The following is a 24,645-nucleotide window of genomic DNA, read 5'->3' on the forward strand; positions in this document are numbered from 1 at the left end:
ACAGGACTGGGGCTGCACCGGAGACCGGACGGGGGCCAGGGCAGGTAAGCAATGTTTTTACACTTTTTTTACACCATTTTTTACACTTTATTCCCGTTTTAATTTTCGAACACCACACTAACACCAAGTAGAGGGTGGCGGTAAACTAACAGGTTAAGGACGCGGCAAAATAGCGGGTTACAAAGGAGATAATCTGAGCGCGCGTCACAGTATCGGAGGGGAATAGCTAATTCCTTCATTATACAGCTAATTCGTTCATTTACATAGCATATACATGCTGCGTGCGGAAAGGGTTATGTGTCTGTTTTAAAAAGCGCTAAGGACGCGTGAAACTGGAGACTGTATCGCTGAATCGCCTTATGCGTCCGAATTGTGCGCTCCCAGCACGTTACAGACGGGAAATCTTCAACCGCACGTTACAGTATCGACCTGATTGTTAATTGTAAACCGGGTTGATGTGATTATTATCATGAAAGTCGGTATAACAAAATAATAAATAAATAAATAATGACATAACCGCAAAAACATATCGACCATCCTTATCAACAATAACTTTCTCAACCTGAAATGGGAGATTCTTAGGAATCAAAATCAGAAGCTCACGTTGGCGAGCAGAATAAGAAGCAGAAATAGTTTGCCTCACCCAATCTTTCTTAAATTTGAGATGTTCTTTCAATGTCAAATGTATCTCCTGTAAAAACACAATTTGGGAGGCAGATTTTTTGAAAAGATTCAATATCTTTTTGCGCTTTATTTGGGAATGAACTATATCAACATTCAAATGGCTAATTTTCAGGGGATCCATTGACAAAAACCAATACCAAAGGAGTTAGGCATGTCAGCCCACTATGATTCATAAAATAGTGCTTCCCAGTGTAAACACCCTCCGGTAACAAGGAAGATGTTAATGACATAATTAAAACCTTTTCTTAAGGTTCTGACCCACTTAAACTAAAAGATGCCAACAGTAATACTCTATGTCTACCTGAGGAACTTGACCATACGTACATCCTACATCCCACACATCCAGACACCACACCTTCACACAACAGAAGAAACAGATAAACTACAAGACCAAAAATACTCCAAATGTCTGCATCCTCTTCTTCCAGATGTCCTCCTGTAGAGAAATCACATCTTGTGAGGGCAACCAAGTAGTCTTTTCCCTTATGTCACGCTGAAGAAAAATCTAACCTTGTGAGGAAATAATAGGAGAATCAACAACTATAGGGGCAGATTTTAAAAGCCCTACGCGCGGCCAAGCCTATTTTGCATAGGCCCGGCGATTGCGCGCAAAGCCCGGGACGCTCGTATATCCCGGGGCTTGAGAAAAGGGGTGGGGCGTGGGCGGTCCAGAGCGGGGCGCAGCCAGAGGTCTCTGTAGGGCCGCTAGGTCAGGGAATCGCGCGCCGGCACTTGGCCAGCACGCACAACCTACACCTGTCCGGAGGCAGGCGCAACTTCTAAAACAAAGGTTTGGGGGGGGCGAGTTAGGGAAGGGAAGGTGGGGGGGGTGGAAGGAAAGTTCCTTCTGAGGCCGCTCCAATTTCGGAGCGGCCTCGGAGGGAAAGGGGAAAGCCATCGGGACTCCCCTAGGGCTCGGCACGCACAAGGTGCACTAGTGTGCACCCTCTTGCGTGCGCCAACCCTGGATTTTATAACATGCGTGTGGCTGTGCGCGCATGCTATAAAATCGGGTGTACATTTGTGCACGCCGGGTTGCGCGCACAAATGTATGCCCACGCATACATCATAAAATCCGGCCTATATTGAATGAACAATAAATTAAAGATTTCCCCAATAAAGCATTAAGTCAAAAAAGACAAGAGATATAATCCCTGACTTGCTTGGAGATCTGTCATACCAGGCGCATTTTCACAAAACACACTCAGCAAGTACATAATATCTGAAAGGTTTTATCTCTCATGTTCCAAAAGTCTGACCAACTGGTTCTAGTCACGCCAACAGAAATACAGGCGGATCCCCAAACCTTGCATGAAAAGTAGATTTGAAAAAAAAAAAGGAAAAATGAAGTCATCAGTGCTGCCTGTCTCAAACTGGCAGATTTCCGAATAAGAGCTCACCATTTAAAAAAAAAAAAAAAAAAAAAGTATTTATTTATTTATTAACTTTTGATATACCGACATTCATAGGACATATCATGCCGGTTTACAATCAACTCTTGTAGCGAGGAAAGAGAAATTACAAAATAACAGGGACAGGGGAAAGGGGAGCAGGAATAGAAAAAGGAGAGAAGGGGGGGTGGGTGAGAGCAAGCACGTAAGTAGTGTGAAAAAATAAAGGTTGCAGAGCGTAAAGGAGAGAAGGAAAGTAGATAGGGAACTATATTCAAAAACATTAAGGCAACAACATTTCAATGATTATATATATATATATATATAAAAGAAGAAAAAGAAAAGAAATTGCCACAAAAAAGGAATTTCAACAAGTGGGCCAGCTAAAATCAGTCACAAAGGAAGAACAATTAAAAAATCTTTATACCAAAGCTTTATTCAGCTCAAAAGTAACTGTCACAGGCTAAATTTCAGCAGGAAAAACTCAAATGCAGTCAGAAAAAAAGTTCCTTTTTCGTTTGCTTCACTCGTCCAAAGAAGCCATAAACTATAGCAAAACTATTTCTGAGTCACGAAAAACCTTAATAGCTGGAAAGAGAATCGAGAATCTGATAGCTCTTTGATGTGGTTCAGAGCATATAGGGGACATTTTTCTTTGAGCTTCAGCAACGTTTTGGGAGAAGTTGTTGAATAAAATAGGTTTTTATCCTTTGTATTTCAGTACCCCCTTCCATTTTTTAAAAACTTGCGTAAGGCAAACTTTATTCACAAAATTGGTAATACATGCAATGACTGGTCTAGGGCGCTGGATATTTTCCCTTACTGGGCCAATTCTATGCACTCTCTCCACCACTATGAGCTCCATTTCCAAGGAAAGTCCCAAGAGTTCGGGAAGACAGACGAACAAAATGGAGATATTCTTCTTTGATCTTCTCCGAGAGATCAATGAGCCGCAAATTGTTCCACCTAGCCCAATTCTCTTGATCTTCAAGCTATTTATGTACCACAACATTATCCTTTTTTTAAATCCGCAACCTGCGCCATAAGATGATCAGCAGAAATTTCTTGCACTGCCACTCGATTTTCCAAGTCTGCTAGAGCTTCAGTGTGTTTTTCCATACTAACTTTAATTTCATCCAAAGATGATTGTAACTTGGAAAAATGGTCTCCCAGATTCGCCGAGACCAACTTATGTCTTGGACTAGATCTTCTTTAAGGTCAGTGATATTTTTGTCCAAATCAGCTGCCATGTTGCCCTCTGTCGTATTCGTTTTTTCTTTTGCCACTTTTACAGATTTCACCGACATTACTGGACTTGAGCCACAACAGGTATTCAGGGGACAATAATGAGCACACAAGGTTGAAAAAATAGCATTTGGAGCGCTTAAATATCAAAAATAAATTAGGCACTCTCGGAGCTCTCCAGAACATTTCTCAGAACCCACACATAACCCACACATCACCTACTTTTATACCACAAATTTGTGTATTAGGCCTAATCCTCTTTGCAAAAAGTTCCAGTGATAATGTAAACAGTAAGGGGGACAGCGGGCATCTCTGCCTTGTACCCCTCTTTACCCCAAAATGAGCTGAGTACCCTCCATTTTCCCTTTATATAAAGTCCCTTCCTAACTGCATTTTTTCCTGCACTTTAAATAGGAATGGCCAATGAACCATATCAAAGGCTTTTTCTGCATCTACAGTTAATAACACAGCCGGTATATTCCTCTGCTGCGCTTTCCAAATTAATTCTAGAACCCATCCGACATTTTCTGAATCCAACCTCCCCGGTACAAATCCTGATTGATCTGAATGAATAAGCAAAAGTTGTGGCACTGAGATTTCAGTGCCAGAACTTTTGATCAATGAGATAGATCTATAGGATCCACAGTGTGTAGAGTCCGTACCCCCCTTTGCCAATATGGTTATCCCTACCAAATTTGCTCTAGAGGAAATAGTATCCCCCCTCCCTCAAAGAATTGAACATATTAACCAATGGCTTTACCAGAACCAATTGAAATGTTTTATAGAACTTAGCAGTAAAGCTATTCAACCCTGGTGATTTACCCACTTTCAGGTCTTTAATATCCTGAAGGACTTCAGCCTCCGAAATTTTTGTTAAGCCTCTCCCTAAGTTCTCCTGAAAGAGCTGGAAGATCTACACATCTCTCAAAACTGCTCGCACATCTACCACCAAGGACTGGGAAAATAAAATACATCACTCCACAATATTAACTGCTTCGTGAAGCTGATGGGATATATTGAGGAAAAGCCTTGTCCCATAACAACCTAGATAAATGGGTTTCCTGACAAAAAAAACATGTTTACCTTAAGCACAGCCATCTCATGGAATAAAAATCTTCTTTTAACTGGCGAGTTCAGCCCTTTCGTATTTATGTATTCAGTTTTCAATACCCCCATCATCATGCATTATCACCTCCTCCTATCATTATGCCCCGTCTGTCAACACCCATAATACTCTCCCAGCCACACATACACCTACTGGATTGCATACATACTCTATTCATCCTCAAGACCTCACCATCCACCCATCCTCTCCTCCCTCCCGTCCCCTTCCAGACCTCTTCACATGAGAGGAATGAAGCCATCTTGCCAAACCACCACCCCATCTTCCCCCACCCAAACCTACAGTCACATTAAGAGAAAAGAACATATCCCCCATATCCGTGCAAATTCTAATAAACATCACCACTGGCATGGACCACTATGCTCAAGTAAATTAAAACCACACAATTCAACCATCAACCCAACTTTTCCAAACTGGACCAAACTCCTCAGCTCAGAGCCTTCCTGGATGAGGCTAAACCTCCAGATTGACGTCCCAGCCTTATGCTGCATTTGCCCATGTGCTGCCATCTTGGGGTTTCTCTACGCAGCTTGTCACCTTCTTGCGCACTCATGTTTGTGCTGAGTTTTTAGACAGCAATACCGGCAGCTCTCATTAAGTCTGCCGCTTCCTGTACACATGAAATCACACCATTAATTGTAAAACTCAGGCCAGAAGGGAATTGCCACCTATATGTATATTCTTGCTGCAAAACTGGGCAACCATATCCCGAAACTCCCTTCTCTTGCAAATAGTTGATAACACAGGTCTGGTTGACTCAATCCTGTGACTTTTCCATATTAGTGGGCCTGACTTCCTTGCAGTATTTGCAACTTTTTCCATCAATTGAAAATTGTGGAAACAGGCTATAACATCCTGGGGTTGGTTATTATGTGCCTGCCCCAACTACCCATGAGCTCTCTCTAGCTTGATCATGGGCACCTCTAACCGCCTCCACATGCAGCCCCAATACAGCTGTGGCAGATATTCAGTACCACTTTGAAGTAGTCCAGGAACACAGACTCCTCTGGCAACACCCCTGAGCCATAAATTCGACCCATGGGATCTATTTTTGGTATCCTCCAAATGAGTCTGAAATTTCCTCATTAGCCTGCATCATCTCCTTTTGGACTCCCGCCATCAAATATGTCAGTGGCCTGCTCATCCAGCTCTAGATTGGGATCCCTACCCGATGCTCCAGTTCAGAAATATCATTCCTCATATTGGCCTCCACTCCCCAATTTTCTTTCTTAAGCTGGCTATGTCGCCATGGAGCTTACGGACCCACACCTGGAATTCCACCTGTATCAGTGCGGCGTCCGCTGCCTCATCCCCGCAGTCACAGTCCTACCTCTGCTGCCTCATGCTTCTGCACCATATCGCAACCGGGCCCGAGCATGCCAGCTGCCGCAGTACTCGTGAAAAAAATTGTTTTAAATCAATCTGCTTTTTCTGAGAGTCATTTCAACCTTAACTCTGGCGACACCAGTGTGCCTGCAACCCAGAAGGTGTTCCAGATACCAGATGCGCAGGGATTTAGTTAGAGTCAGGACAGGAGCCTCAGCTTTAGGCAGCCATTTTGCTCGATAAAGTCACTTTCTCCCGCTGTACAATTTTTTAAGAATTTTTTTTTTGGGGAGGGCAGGGAGGAGGAGGATTAGTTGTCACTTAGTTCCTAGTTTTAGTTATCCAGATCACTTTAGAACAGCAGTTTTTCTGACAAAGTTAGCCAGATAACTTTTTCTGGTTAGCACTGAATATCAGCTAAATGGATACATTTAACCATGTCCCTTTAATGGCCTCTGCACTGCCTCTTTTAATACAGCTAAACTTTATCTGGGTGTTACTTACTTGGACAAAATTTAACCAGTAAGAAAAGAGAAGTATTAAAACATTAACTTGTGTCAGGTTAATTCAGAGTTAGCTGGACAAAGTCTTTGCATATCAATTTCATTTTTGCATTGTGCACATGTGTAGGAATAATTTAAATCTATGCATTTTGTTTAGCAGAAAGATATAATGTCATACTTGGAGTTTCCTATATATACAAAGCTACTTTTAATAAAAAAGAATAATTAAAAAAGAATAGGAATATGCAAGATTTGGGCCTTCATTTTGCTCTGTTTTTAGAAAGCAGATTCTGAGGAATTGGAGAGCCAAAAGCCTCAGGTGAAGTTAAGACGAACCATGTCGGAGGTCACAAGACCTGCTTCTACCCCGCCGATTGTGGCTTCAGGAATTAAAGATGATGATGATGAGGATCGGATCATTGCAGAACTGGAGGTAAAATGGTGACACCACCCCTGGCCTGGCCCTGCCCTGCCTCGCCTCACCCACTGCCAAAGAGAAATGATTTCCCTGTACATAACTAGTATCCCCTGACCTGACCTGTTTGTCCCAAAGTCATGTCCAAAATGTGTTCTTTAACCAATTCCCATTTCTTTTCCATGACTGTTTAAAACTGATAATAGGATCAGCAAATGATTTCTGTAATGCTGCAGGTATGATGCTCCTTAAGATGCTTCACAGTGTTGAGAAGTCCATGTCCCCAAAGAACTTACAGTTTGAGCACAAAAAGGCTTAAGTGACGTCCTGAAGATCAGACAATGAGGAAATGGCTAGAGGAATTGAAATGGTGGCTCTCTGGTAATGAGTGGGCTAGAATTTGAGCTTCAGATTTTTATTTGTTCCTGTTTTGTACCATAGTGTCTAAATTTGCACAGGAAGGGTTATGTTGGTATAAAAATTGCTGTTCTCAGCCAACACCTCAGTAGAGGAACTGAAGGCTTGAAGGTGGAAAAGAATGGATAATTTGTGCTGGTAGACTTCCCACCTTGAAATACTGATATTTTTGGAAGCCATGTGTTTTCTCTTATTCCCTTCACATTTTGACTTCTCAGGTGTTTGAAAGAAGTTCGTGTTCCCCATTTATCCCCAAGTTCCATTGTGATCAGCTCACAGCTGCCGTCTCCCTTAGTACCACAGATATGTGGCCCAATGAGGCCACTGCAGCCACAGGATGGAAGGTAACAGCTTGTGTCAACTCGCAAACATCTGAGCCCCCCACCTGGCTGCTGCTGCACTAACCAGCTTCCTTTCTGTCTTTCCCCTGCCTCCTATTTTTAATTAACCAACTAACGACTCTCACTGTTCCCTGCACCCCCTGCATCACCAGTGTCACCGAATGATTGTACAGCCTGCTGATCTTACTAATGAATCCTGGCAGCTGAGCACGCACTGTGTGTCATGCAGTTTAATGCTTCCTCCTCCCTGCACCTCAGAATGGGTTCTGCATGATAACTGCACACCTGGCTCACATCTGTTTTACTGCACTACAGGACTAGAAAGAACCTGCTTTAGAATGGATGCCATTGGGAAGGACACAGACAAACTTGCCAATTCAGTTTCTCTCCCTCTTGGAATTGCCCAAAAGGTAGCACCTTTTGGGGATTTCAGTTTTCACGATGCTTTTAAATAACCTTGTGCCAGTAACTCATGTATTATCATTATGCATATTGAAATTTTAAAATATGTTGCTGTAGGAGTGTTAAATGAGTTTTTAAGCATCTCAGCTCTTCTCCTAATGTTTTTCCTAAACTGATTGCACTCACCAGATTCTGTTTGATCTGTACTAAGTCCTTTGGTATATTTTTTTTTACATGCACTGGGTGGTTATTCCACCCCTCCTGTCTTCTGTTCACAAACTTTCATGATATGCACTGACAATAATTACAAGAGAATGCATCAGATTTGATCATAAGTTAATGAGTAGCAGGACTGTACTTGTTTGCCTGGTACATTTTTACAGTAAAAAAAATGCCAGCCTTTGGCATCTTAAAGAATGGTGCTAAATGTACCAGTGACGGAGCCCTTGGGAAATCTTACTGCCTCCTCGGGCCATTTTAAGGACATTTAAGAACCTTGCTCCCCTGCACAATGCAGGAGCACATGGGATTGTTGGAGCCAGTCTCCTCAGATGTAGTGCTCTAGCAGTCCTCCATAGAAGTTCTTCTACGCTAGTAGAGAGTGTTTGACAGCATTTATGGTCAAATAAGCTTCTTACTGCCTGCAGATTAACAGCTCCATAGATAGAGTAGTGACTGCAGTTTCTAACTTTTGATATTTCCAAAACCAGAAAAAAGAAAAAGAAAACATTAAATGGAGCAGAGTTGCTGTAGAAGGCCTTCCGGATACTATGTTGTATGACTTGGTCCCTTCTGGGATGAGGTTTACCCTTAGGCTCACAGGAGTCAGTAAAACCTTTAAGAGATTGGAACCCTGTACATACTGCAGGAGCAACACAACTGTGTCCTTATAACTTGTTATGTGACCCTGGACTCTCCATAAATGTATGTATTTAAATTGAATTAAGCACCTAACAAAGCTCAAGGCAATGTACATTAAACAGTCTTATAAACTATTTTATTTATTTTATTTTATTTTAAAATGTTTATATACTGCTTTTACAAATGATGTTGGCCAAAATGGTTTACAAGTAAAAAACATCCATAACAAGAAGATGGGGCAGGTTACAAAAATAACGGTAGAGAAACCAATTAAAACAGCTGTCACATTGACATCATTAAAGCATAATGCCAGACTAATAACCAAAATTGCTTATCAGCAAAACAGAAGGTTTAAGGCCCAGCCCTCAAAATACAGACTGAACATTGTGTTGGGATTAATACTGTGTAAAAGCTGAGTAAAAAATGGACTTTCAATTAAATATTTTCTCTTCAAAGTGGCTGCAAGTAAGGCACTGCCAATAGTAACTGTGAAGCTTCCAGTGTTCTTCTGGCTTTGGGAATGGCTGGTGAGCCTGGTTTCCACAGCTGCCTTTACTCTGCAGAGCACCAGCAGAACACAAAACAGGAGCAACAATAATACAACAAAGTATTGGATGATAGTTTTTGTTGTTTATATTGTGCCAATTCAGGGGGCATAGGACTAGCTACACTTTTTATTCTACAGAATTATTTCAAGATTTGATTGATTTATACCATGAATCACACTAAGTGCAGTAATTAGATTCCAGAACCCTAATGTATGTTCTGCACATACTCTTGCCATATTTAGTGAAAGGTGTTGCTGGAACACCTCCACAGAAGAGATGTTCCTGTTAGTGAATAATATGCATAAATCAGAATTCAAAGTTTGGTTGCTCACAGATTTTTTTGTGGTTCCTGTTTGCTCTGTATTTCCATTATAAAGTTGTGATCATCTTGATCATTAACTTCCTCCTGTTTCTGAATTTGCTGTATAGGAACGGGAAGTCCTGGTATCTCCAGCCAGAGGAGTGTTCATTCTCCCTCACATTCTCCTGACTGGAGTTTCAAACCCACCATCACTCACTGAAGTTGACTTTGAGCTGACTGGAAAAGCAAGTAGTCCTGAGTATAGCGAAGCAAGTACTGAAGTGTTCTACAAGGAAGAGATGGAAAAAGAAGGGCCTACTTGGCCATTTGTTGCTAATCAACCTGAAAAAAGCAGTGTGAAATTCGAAGGGAAGCCAGTAGGGGTAGTGCTTTGGTCAGAAGAGACAAGTTGCTCTGAAATAGACAGAGCATTTTTGGTTCAAGAAGACATGCATGACACATTTCAGTCAATGTCCATAGAAGTACCTGTAGAGCGACATTCCAATTCCATACAAAGTGAGTTGTCCCCACTCTACAGTGATGAAGCATCCGTGCCAGATAACAATAATGTACCTACAGCAGACAACATAGCTTTCATAATAACACCGACAAAGATTCAGGCATTGTCAGAGAATGAAGTTCATGAATTGAGAAAGGAAAAAGGGGAAGAGGTCTACACTTTGAATGTTGAATTTACTGATGGGTTGCTCAGAAACATTGTCCCTGAAGAGTCAATTTTCAATTTGGACAAAAAAGCCATCCTTGTAATCTTTGAAGAAACCCTGAAGCTTGAAATGGCTTACAAAAGGCTGTCAGCCATCATTGAAGATGATGAAGGATATGGGAGCTTTTTTGAATTTCAGAGTAAAAGTGGAATTGCTGAACTCGAAACACAAATGGCCAGCCAGAGTCTAGAGGAGAAACCACATACTTGCGAAGAACTTGATGGCAAAGATTTTAAACAGACTGAAATAGAAGAGCCAGAAGAGCTTCTAAGCCAAGCATTTCCAGTGCCAATGTCACGGTCTTTTCCTAACAAAGACCCCCAAAATGAGGCATCTGAGCAGCTGAAAGTGAGGCTTCCTAAGGTACATTGTCATGCACTGTCGCAAGCCATAAAGTCTGGAGCAACATCTGTAAGTAGAATCATAGAGGTCGTTAGCAGTGAACAAAAAGAGAAAAGTGATTCATATATGGAAAAAAACCAGATAGAGGGAAGGAGATGTGCACTGAATCTTACAGAAAATATAGGGTCATCAGTGGGAGAACCATCTCTTCCTTGCATTGTGACAGCTGCAAGAAGTCAGGAAATCTGCAGAAGCACCTACAAAAGGTTGGACAGCTTTGAAGAAAGCATCAGAGAGCTGGAACTTACTATTAGTGAACTTGGTGGTTCCCAGAGAATGGGCCAACTAGAAAATCCAAGTGCTGGAGGAATGGCAAGGGAAGAAACAGGAGACCAGAAGATGCTTAGTGACACAGAGAAGGAAGGGACTCCTCTGAATTCCTCACAAAGAAAGGCCACGAACTTAAGGACACGATCTTCTGTGAAGAAGCCTCCATTGTTGCCCAAGCCCCAGCTCCCAGTCTCCAGTCCTAAGGTGTATTTTCTCTTAATCTTCCCTTGACTGCTGTCCCTTTTGGATTTCAGCTGTAGTCCAGGCTTTCTTTCACATTGTTTGATCACTTGGTGGGGAAGAGGGGTTGGAATCACCTGGGAAGCTCTGAGAATAATGGGAAATCTGGGTGGCTAGCGTGGATATTTTTACACTCTTATTGCTGTTATGTCTTAGCATAAAGCTTGCTTACAGTCAGCAGTCCACTTCCATTGTAACGGACTCATAGTGCCATAAGTGCAAAGGGAGATTGATGTAAGTCAGCTGCCTTGCCATGCAGACAGCTCTGGCACCTTCACTTCATGGCCTTACCTGGTAGAGTCCAGAGCTTTGGAAATTGAATACTGACTGTATTGTGCCTTCAAGCTGTGACAGGGTACATGGAGGTTAAGGTTGCTGAATATTGTTTCCTGGGTATCTCATTGAGCTCTGGGGATCAAGGGATGTAAAAGATGTTCTCCCTACTTGGGCGTCATATTATGCAATATTCCACTGCTCATAAGGCTTTCTGAGAATTAAGAGAGGCCAGATTTTCAGCTCAATATACAAGCACTCTTCTCATGCTTATTGCTAGTCTTTCTGCAGAAATTCAGCACTGAATTTTCCCTTCACTTTCACAGGTGATCTAACCGCTCAGTTCTGTCCTCCCTGTGCCCCTTTATCCCAGCAGAATACTTTCTCCCAGTCATACAGATTAATCTTTAAAGTTAAATAGGCAGACTTTCCACCCCATGGGTGCTTATATTCACAGTTTTTGAAGTAAAAATTGGCAAAGATTATTAGGAACATTTTGGATAAAAGGCACTGTACAAATGCAAATTTGATTTCTCTTCTTAGCACGGCAGGGTCTGAGCCACATTCTTTGTGGTCTAGTCAAGACCTGTGCGGTCCTAATTCCCTTCTGATTTTAATTTACAGATAAAGGTCTGTTTTCTCTAATCAGCAGCCTTGACATCCACGGAGGCTGTGCTATCTTCCGTTCATTGTACAGCACAGCTGCTTTGTTTCTTACTGGTCTTGTACTGTAAACCCAGAGATATTAAAGATGCACTTTTCTTCCTTCCTCACTTGAAGATCTGTCTGATGTCTCTTGCCTATTAACTTTACTTTCTTCCATCTCTCTGCAAGGGCTGGGAAGCATTTTCTGCCCTCATTTTTCTTTATATTTCCACTTGCAGTTGCAACTTTGTAAGTTGCTTTGTTCTTGAAAGGATCTGCAAAATGTTTAATAATAATTTCACTAGACTTTATTTTACAGGCTGATATATTAAATTGCCATTAATTCACTGGTAAGTTTCACTTAGAGCATTTAAATGGCAAACCAAGATATAGAGTTGGTCCTGGCGTGAAGATTGCCAAGAGATGGGAAAGTGACAGGTCAGGTAAAATGGAGGGAACAGGAGAGCAAATGAGACAAAGCTGGTAGGAGAGTGGACCGAGGAGAGTCTGAAGAGGTTCCCTCTCTATAAAAACAGGAGTCTATTGTCTGAATATAAAATAGTTCAGAGCCACCAACAGGTGGCTGCAGTGTATAGAAAAAGATGGGAAATGATCAAACTTATCAGCAGAGATGAAGATGAAAAACAGTTGGATATCCCATAAGAGCAGGGAGCATAGGGCTTAGAAAAGCAAGAGAGTAGAGTTTAGCAGAGGGTTCAAGGACTGGATTAGTATAAAACTAAGAAATGCTCTCTGAGGCTGCTCTTGAATCAGAATGGTTTGTGTGTTCTGTAGTATTTGTATTTATTAAAATGTCTTAATCATTTATTCTTAGGCTCTAAGCAATACACATTATAACTAGTCCTGGGGAAATTCTGCACTACTGGGGAGTGCAGAATTTGCGCAGAATTTCCCCCCCCCCTGTGCAGAATTGCCAAATTCTGTGCAGAAAATACTAGCATAGGAGACCCCGGCATGCTGTGAATGGAGCGCGTCCCACGTGTGCCGCGGACACGCTCCGTTCGTGGCAAAGATGAAGGCCCCCCGCACACCGTTCACAGTGAAATGGAAGGCCCCTGTGTGGCCACGAACATGGAAGGCCCCGGTGAGATAGAATGTGTGTGTGTGAGAGAGAGGAGAGGGGAGGGGAGGGTGAGAGGAGAGCAGGAAGGTGTGAGAGGAGAGCATGGGAGGTAAGAGAGCGGGGAGGGGGAATGCTTGAGAGTGGGTTTCAGAGAGAGGGAGCCTATATGAGGGGATGGGAGGGTGAGAGACAGCATGGGAGGTAAGAGAGCGGGGGGAATGCTTTAGTGTGGGTTTCAGAGAGAAGACGCCTATATAAGGGGAGGGGGTGTGGGGGGGAGGGGAGAGTGAGCAGGATGGTGTGAGAGAGCATGGGAGGTAAGAGAGCAGGGGAGGCGGGGGATGCTTGAGTGTGGGTTTCAGAGAGAGGGAACCTATATGAGAAGAGGGTGTGGGGGAGGGGAGGGTGAGAGAGAGCAGAAGGGTGTATGTAAGAGAGAGCATGAGAGGTAAGAGAGCAGGGGGAGAGGATGCTTGAGTGTGGGTTTCAGAGAGAGGGAGCCTATATGAGGAGATTGTGAAGGAGTGTGTATGTGTGTGAGAGATTGGGAGCTCGTGTGTATGAAAAAGGGATTGTGTGTATGTGAGGGTGCTAGCCTGTGTGAAGGGATTGTGTATGTGAGACAGAGACTGTGTGAAGGGCTGCGTGAGCGAGAGACATAGGTAGCCTGTGAGAGGATGTATGTGTGAGAGAGAAAGGGAGCTTGTGTGGGTGTGTATGCAAGAGAGAGGGAGCCTGTATGACAGAATGTGTGTGTGTGCGAGAGAGTGAGGGAGCCTGTATGAGGGTGTGTGTATGTGTACTAGAGAGAGGGAGGGACAGAGGGAGCCTGTCTGAGGGGATGTGTGTTTGTGTGTGTGATAGAGTGAGGGAGCCTGTATGAGGGTGTGTGTATGTGCACTAGAGAGAGGGAGCATGTGTGTGAGAGAGGGAGGGACAGAGGGAGCCTGTGTGAGGGGCAGTACTGAGAACAGGGTCAAACTGTGGGACTGGTGATAGAGTGGAAGGGGTTGAGCCTAGAGTGGAGGAGAGAGATAGTGGCAGGTGGAGGAGTTGGGGCCTGAGAGAGCAAAGTGGCCAGGGGAGTAGGGAGAATGAGTCGAAGGGACACTCTTACAGTGAATTTCTAGGGAACTTCTGCTCAAACTTTTTAAATTCTGCATCTTTAAGTAATAATATTTTCTGTATTAATTTAAAATGTAATTACTTAAAGACTGTCCTGTAAATTGTGTTATTTTGACCAATATAAAGTTTGCAGAATTTTAAGTTTTTGTGCGCAGAATTTTAAATTTGTTTGCACAGAATTCACCTAGGATTATATAACATATACAATTATTACAAAACTTCAAACAGTCTGGGCTCACAGATCCTGCTTCTTGTGTTTGTGCTGGTTATGTAGTAGGACATTTTGGGTACTTTGGTGTCTGGGCTCGCAGATCTTGCTTCTTGTATATCTCTCCTTGTCCTTGGTAGAAAAAGGAAGAAAAGGTGAAGAAAGAAAGCTTTGTGTTGTGACCATCTCAGACTTCCCAGCTCTGTTTATCAATTCGCATGCAATGTACTTCTGCTACCACATTCCAATCAAATTACTTCACCTTCATTTATATACAAGGTCCAAGTAGTATGCATCTTAGTGTACCTTACTGCCTTGATAAAGCTTGCTGCAATAATTACAGTGGTTTAGGCGTCTGCTTCATCAGAGAGCTCTACTGGGACATAAATAGAGCAGAGGGAATCTATTGCTGGGCTTCTGTTTACCAAAGTCTTAGGGCCAGTAATCCAAAGCTTATTTTGGTAGTAATAATAGTTTGGTGTTACAATAAATGGTGATGTCATCAGCATGGTAAAGGATGCCACCTCTGCTCAGAGTGCTGATATCGCATTTGGCGTGAGCTCATCAGCTGGAAGGCAAAGGTTTTACTTACTTCTGTACATTTTATGACTCTCTCCCCACAGAGTGGTGGTGTCTCCATCCCAGCAATGAAGATGGTAAATCCAGCTGCATCTCGTCTGAAAGTGACACATCAGGGCAGCCCGGAGAAGAGCAAGCACATGAAGCAGAGACTGGAGTACATGAGGATCCAGGGACAGCAGCAGGTAGCTTATCTCTAAGGCAGCTGGCAGTCTATGGAAAGAGTCCTAGAGCTGCAAAGTATTCTCTTCCAGTCCAGCGCACCTAGAATGCACTCAGTCTAATAGTGAACGAGGGGGATGGAGATAGAAAAGAAGGATGATAGCACATGAAACAGCCACCAGGACACGCTTGATTTTCTCATGATTTTCCTCCAGGTTAGCAGAAACAATTCTCACCTGAAAGGTCCCAGCCAGAGGCAGGAAGGCTCTGTCATATTTAATGCTTGGTATTTAAGACCCCAAAGTATTAGTGGGGACTGCTAGAGCGTGAGGAACCTCATCAGTGAAGTGAACTGATTGTTTCTTTCACTTTTGAGACCTTTGCAAACTAGAGAAACAACTTAACTATAAACCTTGCATCTTCCCGAGCCCAGTGTGCATCTGCTGGTCACTGCATCCGTCCAGCAGACAAAAGAAGGAAGGGCATCATGGGCTTCCAGGGCTCTGCTCCCGGCTGGGCAAAATTAAAGGGGCTTATTAAAGAAAGAGCCCACTTTGTCAGATAAACCATTCCTAAAATTTGAAGAGGGGGAGAAAGGAAAGAAGAGCGGAAGAATAAGAAAAAACTGTAATTGTTTTTTTAGAACAATTGCCAGCTTGAAAACTATTTCCTAGCTGTACCTGTGGCACAGTTTCCAGTGGGAGAACCCCAGAGCAGGGACCCCATCAGAACTGATCATTCCTCATGAGATTGCTTGACTTTAACTCCTGTAAAACCAGTATACGAGTGGCTCATTTGCCGCACTGAGCTCAGGAGAACAGATCAGGATGGGGGAGGAGGTGGTGATGCAGCCTCTCCATGGCAGTGTAAACAGTTTGCAGAGAGGGCTTGTCATTGTTAACATGGATGTGCATTTCGAGCAAGGTCTGCATGTTCTGCTCTGTTCATCTCCTTCTTCTTGCCAACATTAACAGTGCTCGCTTTGGTTATCCAACTCACTGAGGCAACAAAGCAAGGTAACAAAAACTAGTTTCCCTTCCTCCAATACCTCCCTGCTACCTGCCTCCCACTCCCGTATTGCTTGCTACACGTTTTCTGGCTCAGATAGCAGCTCCCTTCTATTCCCGAGCTCCATCATGGTGTGCCTAAGATACTAGGACCCCTTTTCCTCTCTATACCCTATCCTTCCCATCCTCTCCATTATTTTAAAGCAGACATTTTAATCATGGTGTAGTATGCCTGCTCTAACAGCCACTCAGACTTCAATCATGTCTCTCTCACTGCATTTCTATCTTAACTGACTAAAGACTTGTGGGGCGTGAAGGAAAACTTGGAGCAAAATGCAAAGATCATTGAAAGCAACTTGTCAGACTTACCAATTTATTTTGAATTCTCACTTTTAAGTGATTGGTGTGGCTCTATGCCCTCCCCAGTTAAAAGAAGTGTGGGATCTGCAGCAGCATTGGGAACTGCAAACTTCCCCTCTGAACGAGTACATTGGGTGCCCCTGACTGGCATCTGTAAGGTTTCTTTCCCTTGCGAATGGTTATTGTGTGCAGCCGTGGAACACCTCTCTTTTCCCGCACTCTTATTTAAGTAAATTTATGGGGGTTCCTGCAGGATCTCGCAGTTCAGATCACAATGCATTTCATTTTTTCTAAAATAAATGCTTGGGATTTCCTGAAGGAAATGATAGCACAGAGGACCGTGTGCTGCACTGTATCTAGTACTGATACTTAATGGAAATTCTCATTCATTATCAATAAAATTGTAAAATGTAAACCTTCAAGTAAACAGATGCAGTTTATTATATTTATGTAGGAGATAAAGCTATGATATCTACACAGGAAACTTCTTCCACGTAAACTTATAAAAGTCACACAGCTAAGAAATTGCATCCTTCTTACATATATTTCTGTGTGCCTGAATGCTCTCATGCCCGAGAATGAAACCTCTGAGGTACTAGCATTGATTTCTCTTCAATACTGGCATAAATTCTTAGTTTCAAGATTATTTTCCTTTCTTTCTTCATTTTTTCAAGAGCTGGTGAATTGTATAATCAAGGAGCAGGGAGGGAGAGGGAGGACCAGCCCAGGCCACAGCACCTTGCCCTCTGCATCTCCCACAGCTGATAGGACCCTAGGATTCAGCAGGCTTCATCATTGTCTCAATTGCAAAATGAGTGGATTTTGCTCTTTGCAGTTCCATGATGAAGTCTATGGATCCTGTCAAAGTGTATCCCTGGTACATAGGAGTGCTGTCACGATCAGAGGATGATGGGACTGGAATTCAGGAGCTGGATACCCTGTTTCTAAGACACTAGAACAGAACCAGATTAGGAAAGTCAGGATGAGACCTGGACAAGTTCCGCCAGGCAGACATGGGAATGAGCAACAGGGAAGGGATCTGATTAGGATCTGCCAAGTGCTTCCAAGTGACCCAGACTGGCCACTGGCTGAGACAAGATGCTGGGCACCATTGCTTTTTAGTACTCACATTTCATGTCCCATTTGTAAATCAATATTTAAAGGTGTATTAAAAATAATGTTCAGATATAAAGATCACATCTTAGGTGCCTCTTAAACAGTTCTACCCCTTTCTTTGCTGCTGAGTTGTAAATCTAATGCACAGCATTTGTGCAATAAAATCCCCAAATCAAGTGATAACACTTCTTACTACTAATGCAGTGACTTGCATGCCAAGATTAACATTTCAATTCTTCTTCTTCCCATCCTGTCTCTCCTTTCCTTTCTCCTTTTAACCTGCCCGTGTGGTGTATGTCTTTCTCTCCTCTCGGTGGCTCTCCATCCCTCATCCAGTAACCTGTGGATCGGCTCTTCTCATACTGTGTATGTGGTGTGGATCCTGTTCCAGCTATCCAAGCTCAGGCCTAGTCTATGCTGCTTTTGATCAGATCTTTGTTTAAAGTTGTTTGAATTTGTACCCTGCTTCTTCGCCGCCTTCTCTTTGAATCTGCTTTTCTTTTTAGGCTGCTAGATCTTCTAAAGAGGCTAGTGGGTTTGAATGAGTCTTCTAACTCAGGCACAGAGAAACCTGCTTCTGCTAGAACATCCATCCCTGTATTGACTTTCCTTTGGTACAAGGAACTCATCCATTTCATCTAAGTCTGCTTGTCAACTTCACATTCAACTGTTTCCTATCTGCTAGAGACCTCATTTTCTTCCTCTTGCTCCCCCTTTGGACAGTCTTTTGAGGCTCTTTGAAAGAATACCCAGTATCCCATACAAAATGGCTTACCTACTTATACTACTTCCTGCTCATAAAATGGCTAACCAGCCACTTCTGTTTCACGACTTAAACCCTTTTTTCACCCTGACTTTTAAAAGCACTAGGACATTGATACACCAGTTTTACAGCCTTCAAGCAACATGGATATCGTATAACGCAGCAAGATTTAAATCCATGAATCTGGTGAGAGGGACAGAGAACAATAAAGAGTCTGGGGGAAACCGAAGAGACAGCATGAATCCATGGGCCTGACTGTTAGTGCTGCTTTTTTACAGCTTGAGACTAAGACTGTACTGAGCTCTCTTATAGCCAAGTCTTTGTGACTCATTCTGAGCAGCGTGCTTTTTATATATTTGTTTGTTTGTTTATTTTGCTGAAAGTCAAATCTCAAATTTTAGTCTGGGTCAGGTTGTGATGTGAGCAATAATCCTGTGTATCAGTAACAGAAAGCTTCTTCCAAAGACTGGATTCAAACATGGAGAACAAAACTGGAGGGGGCTGATTGAGGTGACTGGCCATTAACAATGCACAGACGGATAAAGGAGGGTTGTGCTAAATACTGAGAAGTTTTTAAGCCAAACTTAAGTTTTCCATAAAATTATTTTGCTAGTTCTGCACTTTAAATTATAGTAATAGCAAAACAAAAGAGAGGACCAGTGGATGTAGCAAGGGATGAATCAACTGGAACAGTATGTAACCCAGAGGGATGAGGGGGCATCTCATCCCAGGAGCTGAGAGTGCTTGTGGGGATGGTATTCTATCTCAAGCAACTTTACTTTAAAAATTAACTTTGGCCTAGAGTGGAAAGGTGCCGATTTTATTGTAACAATAAATTTTAAATCATTTTTCAAAGCAATACGTGTCTGTCCAGCTCGCAGGGGATGGTTAAAGTATTTGCTTTACTACACAAATCTCCAGTCTATAAATCAACCCTTTGAATTTTCAGTTCTGAATGTTTCTTAATTAGCTTGTACCTATAGACCTTAGAGTGTTCTGGGGCAGCAGTGTTGGGATTACAGGTTCCTAATTGAGCTGGACCACAGGGGGCTCGTAGGAAGGTTTGGCACACAGATTTCTCATGGATTAGTTACTAAAAGCTTACGATGATCTTGAAGGTGTGAATGCATATTAAACTGGAGTGATACATACTGTTGGGAGAAAGGAGGTGGTGAGAAGAGAGAAAATCTAAGAAGTGAAAGGTGAAATTCCCAAAGGGTCATAAGGTCAGTTGGAGGCCTTAACAGAAGACATTTAATGCACGTATCGTGAAAAGAATAACAGGTAGCCCTCCATTAGAAGAAATACATTACACATCTGGGGTAAGGGAATCTTGTTCTAAGCACAGAAAATGTCAGCCATCCATGCGAGGTATGTGTGTGTGTGTATGTGTGTACACGTGTGTGTCCTAATTCATAGCTTGTTAAAGAGCATAAGAAATAGGATGTGATAAGAGATGGAATCGCTTCTAATTTTGCTTTTCTTTTTCTAAATCATTTTGTACAGAGATGGGCTTTTATGAAAATTAAAAATATCTCAATGCAATGACTTTGGATTGCAAAGCAGATCTTTACATTTAAGTGAAGTGTCTTAACATTTTTATATTGTTTTAAAAAATATATACATATTATATATATATATAAAATATACGTGATATAAATATATATATATAAAACTATTAAAATGTTTTCATGTCTCCTATGTGTAGGGATGTGTTTGTGTTTGTTGCATTTTTACAGTTTAAAATGGGGTAGGTGTATTATAAAAGGTTTGACCCTTGGTATATATCCTGCCCTATAACCCTAATGCCTGAGCCAGCTACTTCCATAACTTCCCATCAGCTCTTCCCAGCTTTTCCCTTACCATGTGCTTGTGGAAGAGGAGTACAGAGGGGGTGACACTTCTAGCTCTGTTTCTGCTAAATGTATTTCCTTATGCAATAGATTGACTGACTTTCAAAGTTTACAAAAGAACTGGGGAAAAGGCAAGCAGTGAATCATAAAGAGAGAAAAACAAATCCTGAAAAAAAGATGAATTTTACAAAGAAGAATCAGTACAGTTAAGTTCAATTTGTTTATTTGCGTCTTCCAGTTAAAGGAAAATCTGGTGGATGCGTGCTCTGTCTCCTATCTTCTGATATCTTTTATGAGACGAGCATGGATATTTGGGGCCGGTTCAAACTGACTCCAACCTCAGTCACTTCTGGTGATTCCTGCTTTTCCTGAAATCCAGATTATATATGGATGGGATCTATTGAGCAAGAAAGATCTGGAATATCTAGCCATTCAGTGAATTTGGGACATTAACCCACAATGGCCTGATTTATTAAGGGGTTCTGTGCCTTTTGGATAAACTTTTTATAAATCAAGTTCAGTGTGCTGGACTGAAATGGGAATGAGGTTAGGTCCCTCTTCAAGACAAGCTTCCTCAAAGCCTTAGATAGCTTTCCTGTCATTCTTTCTTAGAACAGACCCTTTGTCACGATAACAGGTTTTTTAGCATGTGTTCCGTTTACATCTTATAGGGCAGTCTGGGAATAGTCTGTTACAAAAAAGAGGATTTATGTTACCAGAACGAAAAAGACATGAAAGAGCTAACCCCTTTATAAGGTTCAAAAGCCAGTGATTGCTGTGATGTTTATGTAGAGCAATGCAGGAGCCTGAAGTTGTGATTCATGCTGATAAGAGTCCAGGGGGAAAGAGTTCATCCTTCCCTTAGAAATGTGTGTTTGTTACCAATGCCAAGTGACACTATCACCAAGATTTCTCTTGTCAGTAGCAGAGAAGTGAGGGGAAAGTAGCCAGGTGGATAGACGAGGCAGGGCACCATCTGTCCTTAATCATTTTCAATTAAGGTTTTGCAGTTTAATAGTTATGCCAATTGTTAGAAAGAAATGACAACAGGCTGAGAATTTTCCATGCATTTTGAGAGATTTTATAAAACTAAAAAAAGTTCATTGAAAATATTTGGGGAAGAAAGGTTTGGTTACTGTCATAAGTGATAAAGGACCTCCATCCTGCAAAACTCCTGCTGTCATAGGGCTGAAAAGCTCATTCTTCCACATCTCAGATGGCTTCAGCTCATCAGGGACAGGCTGAGTTAGGCTTCATTTTGTCTCACTTTTAGATCTGATGCTCCTAAGAAAGCAAGACTACAAATAAGAATTCAGAAATGTAAAAGCAGGTCTGCTCAGCCTGTCCATTGATGCTCTCTTACTATGCATTCTGTTAGAATGGGTTTCCCAGGCATAGAGTGGGCTTTCTACATCCCACCATGAGCTATGTAATAATTTGGAGTTTCAATGTGGAGGGAAGAGGCGTCAGCAACATTTTGTAATGCTTTTTTGCTTGATCATTGACTGACTTTTGTCTCATTGTTCGTGGCATTGGTGAGTTGCTGTGTGTGACCAGCACTCACCATTTATGACCTCTGTGTTGTGAAATTCAGCAGTGTGCAAAATATAAATCTCTAGTAGGTTGGGACCAAATATCCTGTGAGCCAGGAGAAATTTATTTGCACATATTTGCCCATTAAAGTCACTGTGGCATTTGGCAATATTGAGGCCATGGTGCTTTCTGAACCACCATCATGTTAATACATGTTAATAAACACCAAAAAGAAGTATCCCTCTCCAGGTTATGCATGTGTAGGCATTAGCTGCTGCTGCATGGTACACCTCGTGCTATATTCCTGAATGTTGTTTTAAAAAAGTGTAAAACTTTAAGAAAAAAATTCCTTTAGAAGCTGTTTTTGGGGGTTTTAAAATGTTTGTCTCTTCAGCATGGATTTTACTGTGAACTGTTAAAGAATTAAAAACCTGGTCAAATTCCACACAGAAGGTTCTGGATTCTGTAAGTTTTGTAAATCTGTAGACTAGTTTAATGTGGACATGTGTGGATGCCATGCATATTCTGTGAGATGACAGCTGTTTGTGTGTGGGGGGTGGAGTTAGGAAGTGAAAATTCCACATGAGGAGTTGCCTTTTTTCTTTTCATCTTTTTTTTTCTATTCAAGTGTTTGGCTTTAATAAACACTTTGTTTCTTGTATTGCATTTTCTTCCTCTGTGTATGTCCTTTAATCAAGTTCTCTGCTGTTGTTTTCCACTCCTCCAGTTTGAAACATGGGTACTTCTCTTTCTTGGCATTCTTGAGTCTTTTGAAGGTTGTGACAGCTGTTATTGGGCCAAAAGATGAGCGCTAGAGACCATATGGGCCCCTTCTTCAGACGATCTACCAATGATCCCAGTTTTTCCAAAATCAATATTGCTTAGACTAGAGCTCAGGACAGAAGATGTTTCATGATTGGCTGCTTGGTTTGATGTGACTAGCAACATCTTCAAATTGCTATTGTCTTACTGGCTTGTGATGGCTGATCTGTTATATATCAAGAAAACCACCCTGACATCTCATAAAGGGTTACCACTAGCATCACTCCAGTCCTGATGTGCATGGCTTTTTATCCTCCATTATTAAAGAAATCAGAAGCAAATATCCATGCATGCAGTGTGAAAGACTGAAACAAAGAATGGACACAGTTTATATCATTTGCTTCCTTTACTGTTTAATCAGTGAGAGAAGGTGTGCAGCTTAAGGTGGGGTTTTGGAGTTAGAACTGATAGTCTTGAATGATAAATACACATTCAGAGAGGAGGCACACCCTTGCAGAAAAAAACAATACTGAGGTTTCAACAAAAATGTGTTCATTCACTTCCTAAAGTGCAGTGGTGAGGTGAAGATGCACATTATCCATATGTACTTCTGTAAGCAATGCATCACCATCTCCCTCCAAAATGTACAGTGCACTTAGTGCCAGCAGTCTGTATCTGCACAGAAAATAAGAGCTACTCTACTGCTCTTCAAACTGGGCAACTGCCCCCAGTAAGGGAAGATATCTCATACGGGGTATCCTGAAACTGTGACTGGCTGGGGGGTGAGGGTGAAGAGCTTTTAGCATTGTGCATTCCACACTAAGGAACCACATTCATATGTACTCTTCTAATACATTCTAGGGTAAGGCTGGGGTTTCCTGGCTACTCCCGATCATTCCTCGTGCTGAACCATGAAAGTCACTTGGCCAGAAAGACGCTGGCATTTCTGTCTACAAGCTTTCAAGCGTATCTCATATGCAGAGATCATTAAAATAGAATTGTCAATGCCACATAACTGAAATACACAAAGTGTTGATGAATGAAGTATCTATGCATCCTTTGACCTAGGAAGCCAGGGATATTCTACTCTTTCATACTTCCCAAACCAACAAGAGGCCATGGCCACAGCAGGTGGCAAGATAGACCAACACAAAGTTCCTGGTCTACATTCAGCTTTTCCTGTAGGTACATAGGCAATGTAGAAGATGTCCATTTATTTTCAGCATCCACTCTACTTTCAAGAACTTTTCTCCTTCATAAACCAACCTTTGTACAAGACATAGAGAAAAAATGCAGGTGGTATTTATGAAGCCGTATTAACAGTAATTTAAAAAAAGCCAATACCAAAATCCTTATACATTTTTTATATGATACATGTTTTAAAGACAATATTTACAAAAAACTGAAAAGGTTTACAGCACAAAAGTTACATAAAATGAACATTTGTTCTCATATTACCCATCTAGTAAGCCATTGCCAAATCACATTTGCTTTATGTTTTACACTGCTACAATTAAAAAACCAAAACAAAACAAGCCTTGACATATTTAATTGACTTTATAAACTAAATTAGCAGCACAAAGAGGTAAGTTTGTGTTTTGAAGGAAGGACTGCATAGAGTATGTGAATGCTATGGAGGAAGAAGGACAGACAGCACAGCCCGTGTCCTGTGAAAAACCAGCCTTATGCACAATCCTGATCAATGGCCTGAAAATAACGCACTTTCCATTCTAAGAAGGTAAGAATGCTCAACTTTGAGAATATATTAATAGCAGTTTAAACTGGAGATGAGAAACGTTTCTAAATTTCCTTTAATATATTTTCATTTCTACTACGTCAGATGGCTAAGTGTAAAAATAGGAAAGTTTTTTGGGGGATATTCGACAGCACCTCTATTTAGTTGATACCTTTTAAGTGTTAAAACTCACCAAACTGCCCATAAGGTCTGAAAAGTCACTAATAAGTATATTTAGACAGCGGT

The 24,645-nt window shown here is 41.8% G+C and overlaps 1 protein-coding gene across 2 annotated transcripts in view; it reads left to right on the plus strand.

Moving 5' to 3' along the window:
- SRCIN1 (SRC kinase signaling inhibitor 1) overlaps positions 1-22,347 on the plus strand; it is a 390,348-nt gene extending 368,001 nt beyond the window's left edge. Inside the window, exons 16-20 of one of the 2 annotated variants that reach the window (XM_029572789.1) lie at positions 6,553-6,705; positions 7,323-7,448; positions 9,686-11,158; positions 15,153-15,293; positions 16,245-22,347. In XM_029572789.1, the coding sequence (XP_029428649.1) occupies positions 6,553-6,705; positions 7,323-7,448; positions 9,686-11,158; positions 15,153-15,293; positions 16,245-16,427 (2,076 nt within the window). In that variant the 3' untranslated portion in view covers positions 16,428-22,347. The remainder of the gene's footprint in view (positions 1-6,552; positions 6,706-7,322; positions 7,449-9,685; positions 11,159-15,152; positions 15,294-16,244) is intronic. The other variant, XM_029572790.1, reaches the window with a different exon arrangement.
- Positions 22,348-24,645: the final 2,298 nt, after the last annotated feature.

Source organism: Rhinatrema bivittatum, chromosome 12 (assembly GCF_901001135.1).
Source record: "Rhinatrema bivittatum chromosome 12, aRhiBiv1.1, whole genome shotgun sequence".
NCBI classification, from domain to species: domain Eukaryota; kingdom Metazoa; phylum Chordata; class Amphibia; order Gymnophiona; family Rhinatrematidae; genus Rhinatrema; species Rhinatrema bivittatum.